At 52.3% G+C, this 16,826-nt stretch overlaps 1 protein-coding gene and 1 long non-coding RNA gene across 51 annotated transcripts in view; one reads left to right on the top strand and one right to left on the bottom strand.

Annotated features, from left to right (window-relative positions):
• The first annotated feature begins 37 nt into the window (after nucleotides 1-37).
• On the top strand, nucleotides 38-4,102 carry LOC144330083 (uncharacterized). The gene is made up of 6 exons (XR_013395945.1): nucleotides 38-511; nucleotides 671-792; nucleotides 1,030-1,134; nucleotides 3,081-3,215; nucleotides 3,383-3,520; nucleotides 3,799-4,102. It is a non-coding gene; the product is annotated as an uncharacterized LOC144330083 (long non-coding RNA).
• A 7,694-nt stretch (nucleotides 4,103-11,796) lies between these two features.
• Nucleotides 11,797-16,826, bottom strand: part of AKAP13 (A-kinase anchoring protein 13) — a 352,639-nt gene continuing 347,609 nt past the window's right edge. For all 50 annotated transcript variants that reach the window (XM_015142950.3, XM_077940185.1, XM_077940184.1 and 47 more), the window contains one exon: nucleotides 11,797-16,534. In XM_015142950.3, coding sequence (XP_014998436.3) covers nucleotides 16,485-16,534 — 50 coding nt within the window. In that variant the 3' untranslated portion in view covers nucleotides 11,797-16,484. The remainder of the gene's footprint in view (nucleotides 16,535-16,826) is intronic.

The following is a 16,826-nucleotide window of genomic DNA, read 5'->3' as shown; positions in this document are numbered from 1 at the left end:
CAGAACCTCCAGTTGATGCTCCTTTGTCTGAAAATAACCCAAGCGCCTTTCAGAGGGGCAAAATGGCTCCAGGAGGCAGCTCTGCGGTCTGAGCGCCAGCTCATGGCACCATTGTGCCCACTGGTTGCACTGTGGGTCCTGGTCTACCTGCCCTCCTTGTGTGTTTTCATAGTTACCGTGAACCTCATGAGCTCAAGCATATGCCCGCGGAGTAAACATCGTGTTCTATGTTTTGTGGTCTCACCTTCAGGCGCCCCTCAGACAGCGGGCAGCCCAAGAAGGTCATGCTGTGGCATAGCCTGCACGCGGGGTGGCTGTGCTGTGAGCGGGAACCCGGAGGTGCCCCAGCACGGTGGCTCTCAGCGGTGGCTTCCATGGTGCTCAGTGGTGTGCTGGCCCACAAAATCCAAATGGCGCCTTCACAGTGTAAGAAGTGCTCTGATGCTGGCGTAGGGGCGTGACGTCACATTCCTTAGAAAATGGAATGATCTTGAGTGGGTTTGTCTCAGAGGTGAGTATAGTGCGTGTACAAGGGCCAAGAGCAGAGGGCCTCGTCCCTCCCCCTGCCCAGAGGTGCAGCCCTGGGAGGGGCGTCCTAGGACTCGTCTCGCACTGTCGGCTCCTGCAGCAGTGGTGGGGACCACAGGTGAACGCCACCACTTCCATACAGGCCTGAGCGCTTCACTCTGGCCAGCGCTTCACATCCAAAGCCAGAAGTTGGCTCCAGCTGGAGTCCTGTGAGTGCAGCTCAGACAGCAGCAGAGGTGAAGTTCCCTGTCACACAGTCACAGGGTGAATGTGAGCCGGCCGTGGCCCACGGGGCCCCAGCGTTGCACCCCACCCCCTCTCTCCCTGCTCTGCCGTCTTCCATGCAATGCAGCGGTTTCCTGGTCCACCCTGGCCATTCCAGCCCCGGCTGTCCCATCTGCATTCCAGCCAGTGGGAAGGGGAGGAGAGAAAGTGCAGGGCAAGCCTGTTTTAAGGGCATGGCCCAGAAGTTGCACCATAACTTCTGCATTCTCCTGGCAGCTAGAACTCAGTCACATCCATGCCTGATTGCGAGCGGGACTGGAAAGTGCCCTGAGGAAACTCCAGGGCTCCAACACAACTAAAGGGAACCTAGATATTAGATAGGTAGCAGCCTCTTCCTCTACATGCTGGGTCAGGGTTGGAAGGAACCTGGGCACACCGCCCTGCCTCCCGCTTCTCTGGGAGCATGCAGAGCCACCGTCTGCCAAGATCCTGGCTCTTGTCAAACCCCTCTTTTCAAGCAATTGTCAAGCCCCGATTGTGTGCTGCTCACTGGCCAGTGCTTTGCATAATTACCTCCTTTAACCTTCGCAGTGACCCCGAGAGGTAGACATTCTTGTCGTAGTCTTGCTGATGAAGAAATGGGCCCAGAGGTCACAGTAACTTGCCCAAGGTCTCATTCTAGTAGGAGGAGGAGGCGGCAATACAGTGGCAACTGACAGAATGTGGACTCTGGAGCTAGGCCCACCTGGGTTTGGGTTCAAGCTCTTATGTATGGCTCTCATGTATGTACAAGCTTGGTTAAACCACTTGATTCTCTTGACACAGGCTTAATGATAGCAGGGTTAAGAGTTGAGGTCGAGTTCCATAAAGCACTAAACACCATGACCAATGCCCAGATAGCCCATTACCGGGGGAGAATGGCCGCCACGTTGCAGCAGTGGAACTGGGATTTGAAACGAAGCCATATGCTACATTGTGGGGGCTGGGAGTGGTGTTGCTTCCAGTCATTACCCAGCAGGCCTAGCTCCATGTTCCTTGGCCTCCCAGGGGTCAGACTGAGTCTGGGACAGGGCTTGGGGAGGGGAGAAGCCACCCTCCCCATCAGTGATGGGGCAAGGCCTCTCTGGAAACTTTGGGCCCAAGATGGCCAGTGGAGCTTTCCTTGGTTGCGCCTGATGCGGGAAAGAAAACAGGCCATCTTGGAGGCTTTGGCATCCTGAGAGCCTGCCTGGGGGGACTGTCAAGTTGCCAAGGGCAAGGAGAGGGTAGCCAACTGCCTCCTCCACCTGGCTGTTCAGCCAGGTCTCCCTGCCTTCAAAGGACACTTCTTTGGCCAGGAACTGACAAGAATGAGCCCAGAGTCATTCACCCCAAAGGTGTGTGGCAGCCGCCCCTTGCTCAACACCCAAGGCTGTAAATCCTAGTGGGGAAAGAGGCAGCCTCTTCAGAAGCAATTGTCTAATGAGCGCAGCTTGCAAAGAACCTCGGTTCTTCTGGATCATCACTGGGGGGATATTTTGCAGAGTAAGAAACTTGCATGCCCCGTCCATCATGTCCCAGCCCCGGCCCCAATCCCAGCCCCGATGGATCTGCCCGGCCTCTCCTTCAGGAGGTGGAAATTATGGCTGAATTATGGAAGAGGTGGTCTCTTCCAACTTGAAGAGACCATGAAGGTGATCGGCCCCCAGCTCCTCTTCTGCCCTCAGGCCCAGCCCTACCTGCCATGCAGCTTGTCCCGCCCATGGTATCTGCAGAGGTTCAGGCCCTGCCCAGGGAGCCAGGGTGATTCGGGTGAATTTCTCAGAGTGGGCACAGTATTGTCCTGCATTTTCCCTTGCCTTGTTGGGCTTTGGGATGTGGCTTTGCCTCACTGAGGGTTAAGGAAAAGCCTAGAACAGGCCGCAGGCTTCTTAACTTGGGATTTGGGATCAAATTCAGGGGATCCATGCACTTGGGTGGGAGAAAAATGACATATTTATTTTCACTAACCTCTGACTGAGGTTACTGATCAAGTGACCCACCCGCCTCAGCCTCCCAAAGTGCTGGGATTAGAGAGCCACCTCGCCTAGCCCAAGGTCGCTGTTGAGGTCACCATTTTAAAGCTGAGGAAACACGCTGAGCATGGCAGCAGATGCTCTGGTGGTTTCTGTGTGTCTGGCCCCAGCTGCCCAGGCCCCCTGAACCCGAGGGGCCTTGCTCTGGCCCTGGGATTGGCCTGGGTTTGGAACCTGGCACTCGGGACCCTGAGGGTTTGCAGCAGTAGGGGAGCAGTGGCTTTTTTGAGTTGAATTGAGTAGGGCTGGACTCCTTTTCTGTCCTTTCTGCAGGTAAAGGAGATGAGCAGTGTTGCTCTGGTACCCAGAGAAGCTTCCAGGCACTCCTGGGTTGCACGATAGATTATGTAATTCTATTGATGGGCACCACCTCCATGCCAGGCCCCAGGGCTCCAAAGCCATTTCCAGGTAGACTCATCACAGCTTCCCCACTCAGCCTGCAGGGCTGGTGGGGAACCAGGGAACTTGGGAGCAAGAGAGACACATCCCGCCAAGCCCACCCTGTGGTGGCTCTACCAGCGTCGGGACTGCAGAGCGAACAGGACCGCAGTCTTATCCTGACCACGTGCATTCAGGAGAAATGCAGGCTCCAAGAGCAAGTGCCATGAATGGCTTCACCACGGCTGCTCTTTCTTCACATTGGCTCCTGTGAGCTTTCGCAAAGCTTCCAAAGCTGGCCCCGCTTCTCTCCCCTCTGCAGAGGGAACATTGAGGCGCTCTGTGTGTCTCATCTGTACAACCCTAACTAGGGCCTCATCAAAGACTAGCGAGGAGCAGGTCCTGTCTCTTCCTTTCTCCGCCTCTCCACTTCCCATGGAGAATAGTGAGATTTTTAAAGTGAGAGTTGAAGCCATACCGAAAAGCCCGGTGCTGTTAAATGCAGCTGTGACATTTGCCTGAGAGAAGTGGCCAGTCGGCGGGGGTTGGGGGTTCAGCTCCCAGTCTGCCCTCCAAGCTGGTGTTGCCAGCTGTGGCTGCCTCTTCGCTGTAGGCCTGCGAGGTCCCTGCCATGCCTGTCTCCTCCTCCCAGGAGGAGAGTGAGCTCTGCTCTGGGGTCAAGGCCAGACCTTGGCAGCCCATGTGCTTGGCTCCCCCAGCTTAGCCTCAGGATGTGGGTCCTCAGTTTGCACTGTGCAGCGTCGGGGGCCACACTGCAGTCAAGCCAGCTGGGTGCAAACAGCAGCTCTTCCTCTACTTGGCGGCCCTCCTGGGGAAGGTCCCTCTGCCCCTGTAACTTCATTTCCTCATTCGTAACAAAGAAACATGGAACAGATCATATTGCTTGTTGTAAGGATTGAACTAAATCAGGTAAAGGGGCTACTAGATTTCTGTCAACAATGTCCATTTCCTTTGCCCCATATACGTTTTCAACTTGAGTAAAGTGTGTGTGTGTGTGTGTGTGTGTGTGTGTGTGTGTGTGTGTGTGTAAAAATTGAAAGAAGAAAGCATTCCAGCTTTTCTGGGGAGTTGAAGGCAATTTCAATAAAAATACATGTTTCTGGCCAGGTACGGTGGCTCACACCTGTAATCCCAGCACTTCGGGAAGCTAAGGCAAGTGGATCACTGGAGGCCAGGAGCTTGAGACCAGCCTGGCCGACATGGTGAAACCCCCGTCGTGGCAGGCGCTTGGAGTCCCAGCTACTCAGGAGGCTGAGGCAGGAGAATCGCTTGAACCTAGGAGGCAGAGGTTGTAGTGAGCCGAGATTGCACCACTGCCCTCCAGCCAGGGTGACAGAGTGTGACTCTGTCTCAAAACAAAAAACAACAACAACAACAAATTTCCGTTTTAGCTGTGGCTGCCAGGAAGCCCAGAGCCCACCAGGAGGTTCCTCACAGAGGCGTGTCGTCCCTCCTGTTGGCAGGAGCGCTTTGTCCTCCTTCCGTGGCTTGAAATTGTATGAGCCACCCCAGAGAAACGGTTACTGCCATCACAGGGTTCAAAGGACCTCAGCTTCTGCTTGGAAAGCATGCAGAGTCTTACAGAACTTTCTGTCACTTCCTGATTTTCAGACTTTTCGGGAGGCTGACCGCCTCCAGGAAGACTGATTTGCTGTGTTGCTGGTGGGGACAGTCACCCCCAGGTCCAAGCCTCAGTGTGATGACTGAAAGAAGACTGCACGGGTTGGGCGCTTTGCTCAGTGCATGCTGAGCCCCAAGGGTTAGGCCGTGGCTTGGCAGATCTTCCCCAGGTGACCTAGAATGTCACTGGGCATGAGCTGGGTTTGTCCAGGCTTGTCTAGCTGGAGTCACGGCTAGCGGGTGAGGAGGTGTTTCTCTCTCTTGCCAGGTAAAAAGCCAGGGCTTCAAATGCTTGTGGTGATGGAGAAAGAGCAGGAAGACACCAGGGCCCCAGCTTCCTTGAGGGGAAGTGGCCTGGCACACAGGGCTCCCACCGCAGAGAGGAGCTTTGTGATGGGCCCCAGGCTGGGCGAGGCCTGAGGAACTCCTCTGGGATCTAGGGATGCGCTTTCCCAGAACTGTGCCTCTGCCCGTGCCTGTTCCTCCTTTCCCACCTTTCTTCCTCAATCACCCTTCTTTCATTTCACAAAAGGAAGTTATCTCTTGTCCCTCCTGAAACTCATTATGGTGCATTGCTCAGGGTGTAAAAACATCTGGGGCACCAAATGGATGTGTTAAGGTTGAGCAGCATGAAGGAAAAGTGGATTGCAAAGCATATGGTTGTTAAACAGGGCAGTGCCTTTTGGAATTCAATTGACAAGCACATGGCAAGGTTCCATATCTTTGTGTGTCCATCTGCTCACCTGCCTGTCCATCCACACATGCATCCACCCATCTACCCACCCATGCATTCACCCATCCACCTGCCCACGCACCCACTCACCAGCCTACCCACCATTCATTCATTCATCCACCCATCCACCCATCCACCCGTCCATCCATCCATCCATCCATCCATCCATCCATCTACTCATTCATCCTACCTCCCTCCCTCCCTATTATTAACTTAAGTCATAATTCAGAAGTGAGATAGTTGTCACTAAATAACATTTTTAGTTGTCAACTAAATAACATTTTAATTTAAAAGCAATCAAACTTTTAATGGAAATTGAATTCTGAATTGGCCAATCAATTTGCCAAGAAGTACTGGCTTTGTGAATGAGGTCACATGGTGGGCATTTTCTATAAGTTGAACAACTTAAGCCTTTAGCCCTAAATATATTTGAAGCATGAAAATGATGTCCCAAATTATGTACTTGGTAACAGTTACACTTGTGATACCATTTGAGAGCTAGACATAAAACCATGTGAAAGGTACACGGTGGTTCACATTTGTTTTAGGAGGACACATGAACCAAAAGTGCGGATCAGTGACCGTGTCTTCCCTTCAGAAGCCAGCACAGAGCTGGGCGTGGGACTTAGCTGGACTTCCTCTCTGCCTTTTGGGATGAGGTATGGCTGATGCCTTGATGTGGAGGAGGAAGCAGCGGCATCGAGCCTATGCCCATAGTTGGCCTGAGGCCCACTCAGCACCTAGTGCCAAGCCAGGGCAGTAAGAGGAGGCAGGAATTCCAGGAATGAGCTGGCTGGCCCTGGGCTGGTTCCGACAGGCTCCCTGCCCTGGCAGAGGCTCCAAATCTGAGGTTCCTTCCAGAGGACGCCAGGCCAGGTGCAGCGATGGGGTTGGGAGTTTAAGGTAGGGACAGGAAGGGGGTGACCCTGTAACCCGAAACACTTCAGTTGTCTCATTTCAAATACCCGTGCATGGAAATAAACTAATGACATTATTGCACAGAAAATGCTATGTGACCATCCACCATAGAGAGTTAGTGACTTGGAAAGATGCTTACGACATAAAGTGGAAAAAGGCAGGACGACCCATTATATAAAATAAACTATGTGTGTTTATAGAAAAGAGACCGGGAGGGTGGACCACCGTGTGAATTGTGCTTATTTCTAGATGTTCACTGTAGGTGATTTTTAGAAACAGCCTTACTGAATTATAATTGATGTACAAATAAACTACACATAAACTATACAGTTTTGTAGATTGTGACATATGTCTATACCCATGAAACTTTCATCACAATCATCGTAGTGACATCTATCACCCATGAAAGCTTCCTTATGCCCCTTGTTAATATGAATAACAGTTTTATCAAGACATAATTCACATACCATACAATCCACGCATTGAAAGGGTACAGTCGGCCAGGCGCTCATGTCTGTAATCCCAGCACTTTGGGAGACCGAGGTGGGCACATCGCTTGAGGTCAGGAGTTTGAGACCAGCCTGACCAACATGGCAAAACCCCATCTCTACTAGAAATACAAAATTAGCCATGCGTGATGCATGTGCCTGTAATCCCAGCTACTCAGGAGACTGAGGCTGGATAAGTGCTTGAACCCGGGAGGCAGAGGTTGCAGTGAACTGAGATTGAGCCATTGCATTCCAGCCTGGGCAACAGAGCAAGACTCCATCTCAAAAAAAAAAAAAAAAAAAAAAAAAAGAATGCAAATTCTTTGGCTTCAGCTTTGGATAGTCTGATTCATTACATCTGGGGTTGGGCCCAGGGATATGTATTTTAACCAGCAGTCCAGATCATTCTAAAGCAGGAGATCCAGGCCCTTTGGAAAACACTGGTCTAAGGGGGAAATCCCAGGTCTGCTGTCAGAGATGTGGGTTTGTGCCTGGCTCTGGCTGGGCCAATTGCTGAGCTCCATGAGCCCTGTGATCACCCGCCAATGGGGAGACTCGATCCGATCCCCCTTCAGGACGTCACGTACCCCGAGATCATGGGTAGGAGACTCCTGTGGCTTTCCCAGTGAGTGCCCCCCTCTATCGAGCTCTGAGGCCCGAGAGAACTAATTCCAAGAAGTCAAAATATTGAAAAACTTTCTTAGACGCAGATGAGTCTGAAACCACGTGGAATCCTCCAAATCACAGGAAGTGCTCACACCTGGCAGGCCTGCTGTTGGGAACTGTGAGGACATTAATCAAGTTCAGCCTCCATGTTGTCATTCCCTTCCTGCCAAGCAGGACGAAAGGGTGTATATTTTTCTTACAATAACTGTATGGGGTAGGTGTCATCCCATTTTATAAATAAACTGTAGTGCAGAGAGGTTAAGCCTGTTGCCTCAGGACACACAGGCGTGGGGGCCCAGCGTGTGAACTTCATCCGTTTCCAGACCTAGCAGGTTGACTCTTCAGCCTGCCTTCCCTGAGCGACTCTCATCCCAGTGGGAGAGGGTGAGAGCCCCTGGGCTCCCTGGTCCTAGACAGGGTCCCAGCAGCCTGGCCCACTTTCAGCTAAAAGCCCCTGGTTGGGGTGGGGCTCAGCTGCCTTTGGCTGGGACTGAGCCGTCCTGCAAGCCTCTGGGCAGTCCAGCTGGAGGCCCCCAGCAGGGGCAAGCATTCTGAGACCACTGGAACAATATCCACCCTCCAGACTCGGCCCTGCTGGCGGCACAGTGGTGTCCCCCCAGGCTCCTGGGATAGCCCTGGCCATCCCTGACTCCCAGGACCCAGCTCTGGAATGAAGGTGTGGGTGAGGAGGCCTTCAGCCCACTTTCAGGGGAGCAGGCAAAGGAGGAGGGCTCAGCACTGCGCTGCCTGGAGTGAGCTGGGGAGATCCAGGTATCTGTGTGTAAGGGGCAGGCCTGTGGGTAAGGGAGCAGACGGGAAGGTGGGGAGAGGTTGGACCTGGCTGTCAGGGAGGGCTTCCTAGAGGAAGTGACAGTTCACCTGAGCTAAGCTAAGGGAGGTGGAGGTGGCTGCTCTGAGGCAGATTGCATCTGTGTGTGTGTGGCTGTGCGCTGCCCAGGAAGATGGAGACTGAGTCTGCCCACCGGAGAGTTCTCTTCAGACTCTTCATGAATCCGGGGCCACTGTCATGGCAGCTGTCCCACGACTCCCCTGACATGCTTCCAGATGAGTGTGCTGGGCCCCAGACCAAGCACTTCGCTCATCTCTTCAGCATCATGATGAATGTGCCCGCCACCTGCAGACTCTGCAGTCCCTTCTGAAAGAGGAAATGGAGACAGAGGTTTCATAGCTTGGCCACTCGGCTACGAGCGGCAGGCCTGGAGTCTGTGTCCATCCTGGTGCCTCTGAGTGGCCCCCTCAGCCCCTGTCCACAGCCCTCCCCGACAGAGGGGACCCCAGCATGGCCCTCTCCCAGGCTCCTCAGGGCAGGCAGCTCTGCTTCACTTGCCCAGCAGCCCTCTCCTTTGGACCACAGAGAAGAACCGAGGTTGTCCAGGCAACCGCCACCTCAAACTCCGAAGCTGGGGGTGGGGTGAGAAGTCCAGGGACAGCTTAAAGGGAAGCGGTGACCCAGGAGGAAGGGAGAGAAAAGCAGGCTGGCTTCCAGCTGGTCCATTCCAAGGAGCCACGTTATGACCCCCTCCCCACAACTCTCCCACTGAGGCCTCCGGGGTCCTTATCCCCGGCGGGGTCCGGATTCTGTTCCCCAGGAAGAAGGAAAGTTTCCCAAAGGCATGGGGGGAGAGGAGTAGCCTACACATCTGTGGGGCTAGGGCTGTGTAGAGCAGGCCATTACCATATGAAAGGAGGAGGCTTGAGCGGTGGTGGGAGGGGCCAAAGCTGTCACTTGGATACCAAAGGCAGCTGGGGATGGTGGAGGGAGCAGGGGCGGGGAGGCAGCGACGGAGGGCCCCAAACTGGGGGGGAGGGAGTAGGCTGCTGGGGCCACATCCTCCCCATTTAGGGCACACACCACTTCCTCCCACTTGCGACTCCTCTCTGGCCCGGGGGGACACTCACAGAGGTGGCAGGACGGTGCTGGAACTGGACTGCTCCAGGACCCTCTGGGTGACCTGCCACTGTGCCCCTGAAGAAATAGAGTCAAATTTTAAGGACAAAGGAGTCGCCTAAGACTCCAAAGAACAGGAACTGTGGCGGGAACGGGGAGGTGGGGGGCTTGGGGAGGCACTTCTTGCTGTGTAGAGGCTGGATGAGGGGGCTGTCACTCCCAGGCAGGGAGTTCAGGGAGTTCCAGGTCTGAGGTGTAACAATCTGCAGCTCAGCTCGCCTGCCCTCTGCTTCTGTGGCTGCTTCCAAGGAAATCGCAAGGCTTGCACGCTGCATGCCTCCTCTCCTCCCAAGCTCCTCCCTGGCCTTTGCTTTTTGGGGCCTCCTAATGTCCTCCCCACACTTCCGGTTTAGATCTCTGTCTTGCAGCATCAGCAACTCCCACTTCTTTTCCGGCAGGCCGTGGCTGCCTCCAGCATCTCCTGCTAGTTCACAGGCGGCCAGCCCTAGGCCTCGGGCTTTCCCTGGGGACGAGGGACCTTCGAACGGAAAATAGCCACTTTGGTAGGAGCCACTTGGCGGCCAGGTCTGTGCTGCGGCAGAGGCTTCCATCCCTATTGAGTGGCTGTCTAGTGTTCTTGGGGCCCTCTGCGCTTTGTGTCTCTGCTGTTCTGGAAGAGAAGAATGGAACCTTCTCGCTCTTCTTGCCTCCCAGACAGCCTGTCCCTGGCTCAGAACCAATTGCGGTGGAAAGCGGAGGGAGGCAGGCCATGGGAACCACTCCTCTTGCCCTGCTGAGGGTGTCTGGGTGGATGAGGGCCACCACGGACCCAGGCCGGTATGGCTGCTGTGGGGGAGGAGACCGCCGGGGCAGCAGTGACAGCCAAGAGTAGCGAGCGAGAGAGAAAAGACCAGTGTTTACTGGCTTGCGGGGAGGCAGCTATCACCAGGGCTACAAGACTCTGTGAAGAAACACGTGCACTTCCAAGTTTGTGGTAAAATGAAAGACACTTGGCAGCTGGGCAGGACTTTTGTGTTTTTTTTTTTTTTGAGGAGTCTCACTCTGTCGCCAGGCTGGGGTGCAGTGGCGCCATCTTGGCTCACTGCCACCTCCACCTCCCGGGTTCAAGCGATTCTCCTGCCTCAGCCTCCCAAGTAGCTGGGACTACAGGCGCATGCCACCCTGCCCAGCTAATTTTTTTTTTTTTTTTTGAGACAGAGTCTCACTCTGTTGGCCAGGCTGGAGTGCAATGGCACGATCTTGGCTCACTGCAAACTCTGCCTTCCAGGCTCAAGCAATTCTGCCTCAGCCTCCCGAGTAGCTGGGATTACAGGTATGTGCCACCACGCCTGGCTAATTTTTGTATTTTTAGTAGAGACGGGGTTTCACCATGTTGACCAGGCTGGTCTTGAACCCCTGAGCTCAAGTGATCTATCCGCCTTGGCCTCCCAAAGTGTTGGGATTAACAGGCGCGAGCCACCGTGCCTGGCCAGGACTTTCTTTCTGGTGACTGGGTCAGGAAGGGCCAGGGAGCTGGGAAGTGGCAGAGCGGGGACTCCGGGCAGCTTTGCCCAGGTTCTCTGCATTACTGTGAGTGGCACAGTTCTCCACGGCCCAGCTGGATTTAAGGGCCTTCCTATAGGTCTAGAAAGCGCAGACTCGAGCGCAGACTCGAAGACTAGGAAGCCAGTAATCTAAAAAAGGCAGGCACAGGCTGTGCTGGTGGAGCCAGTGACAGCTAGAGCCCTGTGTGTCTCCAGGGCAGACCCGGCCGGTGATTTCACCCCGGAGCTACAAGTAGAGACGATCTTTCTTCTTGAATTAGTTTCTGGCAGTTGCTCTAGTTTGGGGGTGGGATGGGGTGGAGAATGTTAGTGAAGTAAGAGAAACGAACATTAAGGGAAGTCGCAGGCTCTATAGCAAAGTTCCTGTTCACTGTACTGATTTATCTGGAAATACAAAGTTTGGGCTCTTGGCATAAACTCTGACTTTAGGGCTGATCCGTCGCTCTCTGGGTTTGGGTTCTGCTCCGAGAAAGAGAAAGAGAGAGAGAGAGAGAGAGAGAGAGAGAGAGAGAGAGAGAGAGAGAGACAACGCCGTCCCCAGCAGCAGCTGCTCGGTGCAGAATCTGGCTCCTGAAACTATGGAAATTAACCTTCGCATTGGGAGAAGCCTCTCCTCAAGAGCTTTGGGGGTGGATGGGGAGTATCCCTTCTACAGGAACCAGGAACAGGAATAAATCACAGCACCAACCAAGACTTCACAGGCAATTTATTATTATTTTTTTTTGAAAGGGCTGAGGGGCACTTTACAAGGGTCTGAAGCTGGTAACTAGAAAGAAAGCTAAATAAAATACAAAGCCAGTATGTTGTGGCAAAATTCCAGAAAACACACTGAAAAAAATCTTTACAGTTTAAAACTGCTTCACTTTATACATAATTACAAATTAATATACAGCATCTGGGTTTTAACCCGCCTGTTTTATTTAATATGATTTAGCACAGAAATGTCCATAGAACATTTGGAAACGAGCAATGAGAGCAGAGGTATCCGGTGTATCCCAACCACCCTCCTGCGGATCCCTGCGCCTCCCCTGCGCACCTCACGCAGGCAGCAGCACACAGGTGACCACAGGCTAAGCCTGAACCGCAGGCAAACTCACCAGGCACGCCCCATGGCCAGGGCTCGGGGACTGCCCATGCCCTCAGGTGGTGAAGAAAGGCAGGGAAAAGCTCAGGCCAGGGAAGGTGGGGGTGAGTGCTTCCTGCAGAAGCCCCCTGGAGCGCAGCACAGGTGGTCCCACCTGCTTGTAGGGCAGGTCACCTACTTCGGTGGCAGGGGACAGTCAGTGGGGGGTCACCCGCCTTTAACCCTTAGTGAGATAGAGAATTCATGGCCTATCAATCTTTTGACAATTAAATTAGATGAGTACTTGGAAAGATGCCTTTATTTTCCCTTCCTCCCCACCAGCCCCCTTTTATGGCAGCATTGAAACACTTTTCATTTTAAAGCCTGGCCAGCAGGTAGTAGATTCCAAGGCTCTGGTTAACTAGGAATGCTTTGCTACATTGAAAGGCAAGTTCAAAGCCAAGCCCCAACTCCCTGCCCTCTTCTTTGTCTCTGAGGATGGATGAGAGCGACGGGGCTGGCTGGGACTAATCCGTAGGTGGCTGCACACCTAGTTGGTCCTGTTGAAGGAAGGCAAGGCACACAGATCTCCAGCAGCCGCCGCCCCCATTTCATCCACAGGGTTATTTCTAGGCTCCCACATTCCAAGGACATCCAAACGCAGAGGGTGCACATCGTTCTGAAATGTCTGGGGTCACCTCACAGCCACCCTCTTTGTGACCACTGAAGCCCAGTCACCAGGACTGTCTTTCTAAACCCCCTCCCAGGGCCTGGCTGTCCTCTGGGCACAGTTGGGCCACCCATCATTAGAGTAAACCTCAACTCCAATGCAAATACCAAAATCCCTGGGAAGAAAGACCTGGCTACAGAAAAAGAGCCCTAGAGACAAAAATGATGAACTAGAAAGCACTTCTGTGGACAGCAACTTCTGGATCAAGTTCTGGCCTCTAAGGTTATGGTCCCACCCTCTACTAAGGCAGGGTCTATCTAGTTCAACCCTTGCACACACTAACACCTCCCTTCCCACATCAAGAAACAACGCCAAGGGTCTCCAAACTTTGTGCTCATGACTAATACTGAGGCCTCAGGAAGGTAACAAATATGGGAGAAAATGAGCAAAGGGGCGACTCTGAATAGAGTATTACCCTGAGACACAGAAGGGGAAAAAAGGTAAGATTCGTACCTTTCCAAAAAAACCTTGGTAAGGATTCTTTCCCCCAGATAGCTCTCAGGGGGGTAGAGGGAGTACTGGCAAAGGCTGAAAGTGGCAGTTTGCACGTTTTTAACCCTCTCCATTTTCTAAAAAGAAAACAGTCAATACATTTGATTGTCTTGAAAATGAAGCCAACCGTGACAGCATTTAAAGTGCACATGTCACCCAACTGGAATGACGACTGAGATGACTGGAATTGAGAGAAGATGCAGTCTCCTTCCAGAAAGCTCACTCGATTCTGAAAATCTGGGGGCTCTGGATAGGAACTCCATCTTTCCCCCAAAACTTAAGCACAATTTCAGGCACCTGATTTCTTCAGCTTGATGGAGAACATGGCATCCTCGTGTGGAAACAGTATGGGGAATTCAGTCTGAGTCACCCCAGAAAACAACCCCTTCTCATGTGAGAGAAACCAAGACAGGGCCATTAGATCCAGCAACTAGAACACTGTCAAGGCCATGTGCAAAAGCACAGGCAGCCACCATCCCAGGTAAACCCCCAGGACAGGAACAAATCCCCTTGAGGACAACTCCAAGGGGGAAGAGAGATGACGAAGGTATGTAAGCACAGGTCTTGGTAAGTGGTTCCCTTTCGGCACTGCAGACTGTATTCCTGGATGAAGTTGGGTGGCTTGGGGGAATTCTGGGCACTACCTTCTGATTTTAAACTTGTCCAACCAGAACCTGCCGAAATCGTTTTGAGTGAGGGAGGTCTGGGCAGATGTGAAATCTCCATTTTTAAAAAAGACCACCAAAACAACCAAAGCAGGTGAAACATCACAGCTAGGGGGGCAAGAGACACTCTAACATTGATGTCAACCTCTGTGGCAACATGCTCTAACTTCAGCATCCATGGTGTTTTTGTGAAGAGCATGTACGCGAGTAAATCCAATCAGCACCAACCCCTTATCGTTCCAAACCCAGACAACAGGGGCACCCAGCCTACATTTACAAAGAGAAGAATGCAGGTTCAGTACTGCCCTCCTGCGAATCCCAGTAGGGGAACTCGGAGCTAGTGACCAGAACAGAGAGCCAAGCCCCGGGGTAGATCTCAGGAAAGTCATGATGATTCAGCTGTAACTTGGAGTTGTATGGACTGGTGGAAGAAAGCAACTTAACTTTTTGTTTAGGGTCTTTGCAAGGGGACATGATATTTTCAATAGAAAAATCAGCAGGTTTTGGCCTTAAAGGCTGTTTCTGAAGGCTGGGTATTCTCCATGACAGAAAAAAGCAAAGGTAGCTCAGAGGTGGTGAGTTTCTTCATTCTCAAACAAGGGAGAAGATATCCTTTGATTAAAGAATGAGGCGGGGTGGGGGACGGAAGGACATGGACCCCTCCCTTTAAAATTTCATCTGGGCCTTCAAGGCACTTCAAAAGACACAGAGTGAGCGGTGCTGGCTGCCACTTCACTCAATATTGACTGGATAGTTTAGACTGTTGGGCTAGTCCTGGCTCACCCTTAAAAAAGAAAAACACAAACACACACACACACAAAATAAATAAAACAAATCTAGGCTACAAATTTTAAACCAGACCTCTTTCAAATAAACTGAAAGATAAATATCTCCATCTGCAAGGCCAGCTTGCAATTCATCAATAAGCACCAAGTTACAGATTTTTCTTTTAAGTGTGCTCAAAGCCCCTTGCTTCTGAGGGGCAAAAAAGCAAGAACTGAAGGCCACATCGGAAGCACAAAATTTTCCAGGGCCTCCCTTCTGGTGTACGAGGCCTCAGAGGGCAACATTACCATGAACTGTCCTGCACACACCAGCTGGGGAAAGCCTCAAGTGAACACAGATCAAAACACGGCGGGAAAAGCAAAAGCAAAGCCGAGCAGCAGGCAGCATCTGTACCCTCTTTCAGGGGCAGAGCACAATTCAACAACAGACCTTCAGATACATTTTTGAAGAAATCCAATTTTGCCAAGGCCTCCTAACACAAGAAGGGCGTTTTCACAACCACGCCCTCTGGGCCAGCTCCTCTCCAGACCCGCACTGGCAGGAACCGCCACACACGGCTTCACCCTTCGCCTGAACCCACCTCTCAGCCAGCTCTCCTAGCTTCAGAACACAGCTTCTGCCTGGCCCCTGGTGGTGGTGTGCCCATAGGGCGTGTCCTCACCCGCAAGGGCCAGGCAGCTGCTGTCTGGGAGAGGCACGACAGGGGCTCAGGAACACAGCCAGGAGGCCGTAGCCACTTCTGAGTGGTCAGTAACAACCAAAAGTGTCACCCTGCAGGGATAATGGTGAGTGGCCTCTTCACTTTATCCGTGCCCAAAACATGTGGGTAAACATCCCGGAAAACCAGGGTATTCCTTCTGGATTTGATGACAAAATGAGATACTACGGGTTGTTTTGTTGCTTTAGTGCCTGAAACACCGAGATCGAGGTGGTGCAGATCACGTCTTTTATACACATCAAGCCTTCTCTCACTGGTTTCACAAATGTTTGTCATCCCTAAAATGACATGAGAAATACATGCAAAACATGGGTGATACGTGCACGGGATGGGTTTAGAGGGAAACCAGTCTCTGAGGATTACTGGGTGAAGTGCTGATATGCAGGAGCTCTGGGTCCATCCAGGCACTGCCCCTGTGCTGAGCTAAGGTGACCAGACATCTGGTACAGACTGGGCCTTCTTCTAGCATTCCCCATGTATATATGCAGACAGGTCCCCATGTATGGACACAGATCAAGTCCAAAACATCTTCTGTTTGGTTTCGTGTTCCTCCAAATAAAAGGCAGTCAGAGGTTCAGACCTTACTTGGATACACTCTTTCAGCCTTTAGGAATTCCTGACATGTCCAAAACCATCACCTGTACTTACGAGGCCACTACTTTCAGTGTAATCCTGAGTAGGGCCAGCCCAACCTGAGAGTCCTGGGCAGTCACAAATCATGGCCGAAGCAGAGTCTGGGCCTCCTTCCCCACCCTGATACTCAAGATCATCTGTTCCTTCTTGTCCAGGACCTGGGGCCGCCCAGGAGGACTGGACGCTGAGGAGCAGTGGGTGTCCAGTGTAAGAGACTTGTGCACGTGGGGACAGCAGGAGAGGTGAGCTGGCCAGGATCAGGAGGCAGCTGCCTCAGCAGAGAGGAAGAGGGTCAGCAGAAGATCTCTTCACCCTCTGCTGATACTTCTGATGTGGGACCATCTGGAAATGTGAAAACCAAGAATGAAAAAAATTCAGAAAAACTGTTCCTTTCATTGAACTTCCTCCCCAAACCAAAGTCTTCTGTAATGCAAATAGGTGACGGGGGCTTATGGGCAATTGACTCTGCACACTGGGGTTTCTGAACAAATTTGGTTAATAAGGTTCTTACTTCACTGTCTAATGCTCCCTTTAACTTTTAATAAGCACTAGAATTTATGAAGAGGCCTGGAAAATGTACATTTTTCTTTAACCTGCCCCACAGAAAGGAGAGATCAATCCTAAAGAGAAGGAT

Source organism: Macaca mulatta, chromosome 7, assembly GCF_049350105.2.
Source record: "Macaca mulatta isolate MMU2019108-1 chromosome 7, T2T-MMU8v2.0, whole genome shotgun sequence".
Classification (NCBI taxonomy): domain Eukaryota; kingdom Metazoa; phylum Chordata; class Mammalia; order Primates; family Cercopithecidae; genus Macaca; species Macaca mulatta.
Note: the sequence above shows the minus strand (reverse complement) of the source record. Positions and strands in the feature narration are given on the sequence as shown.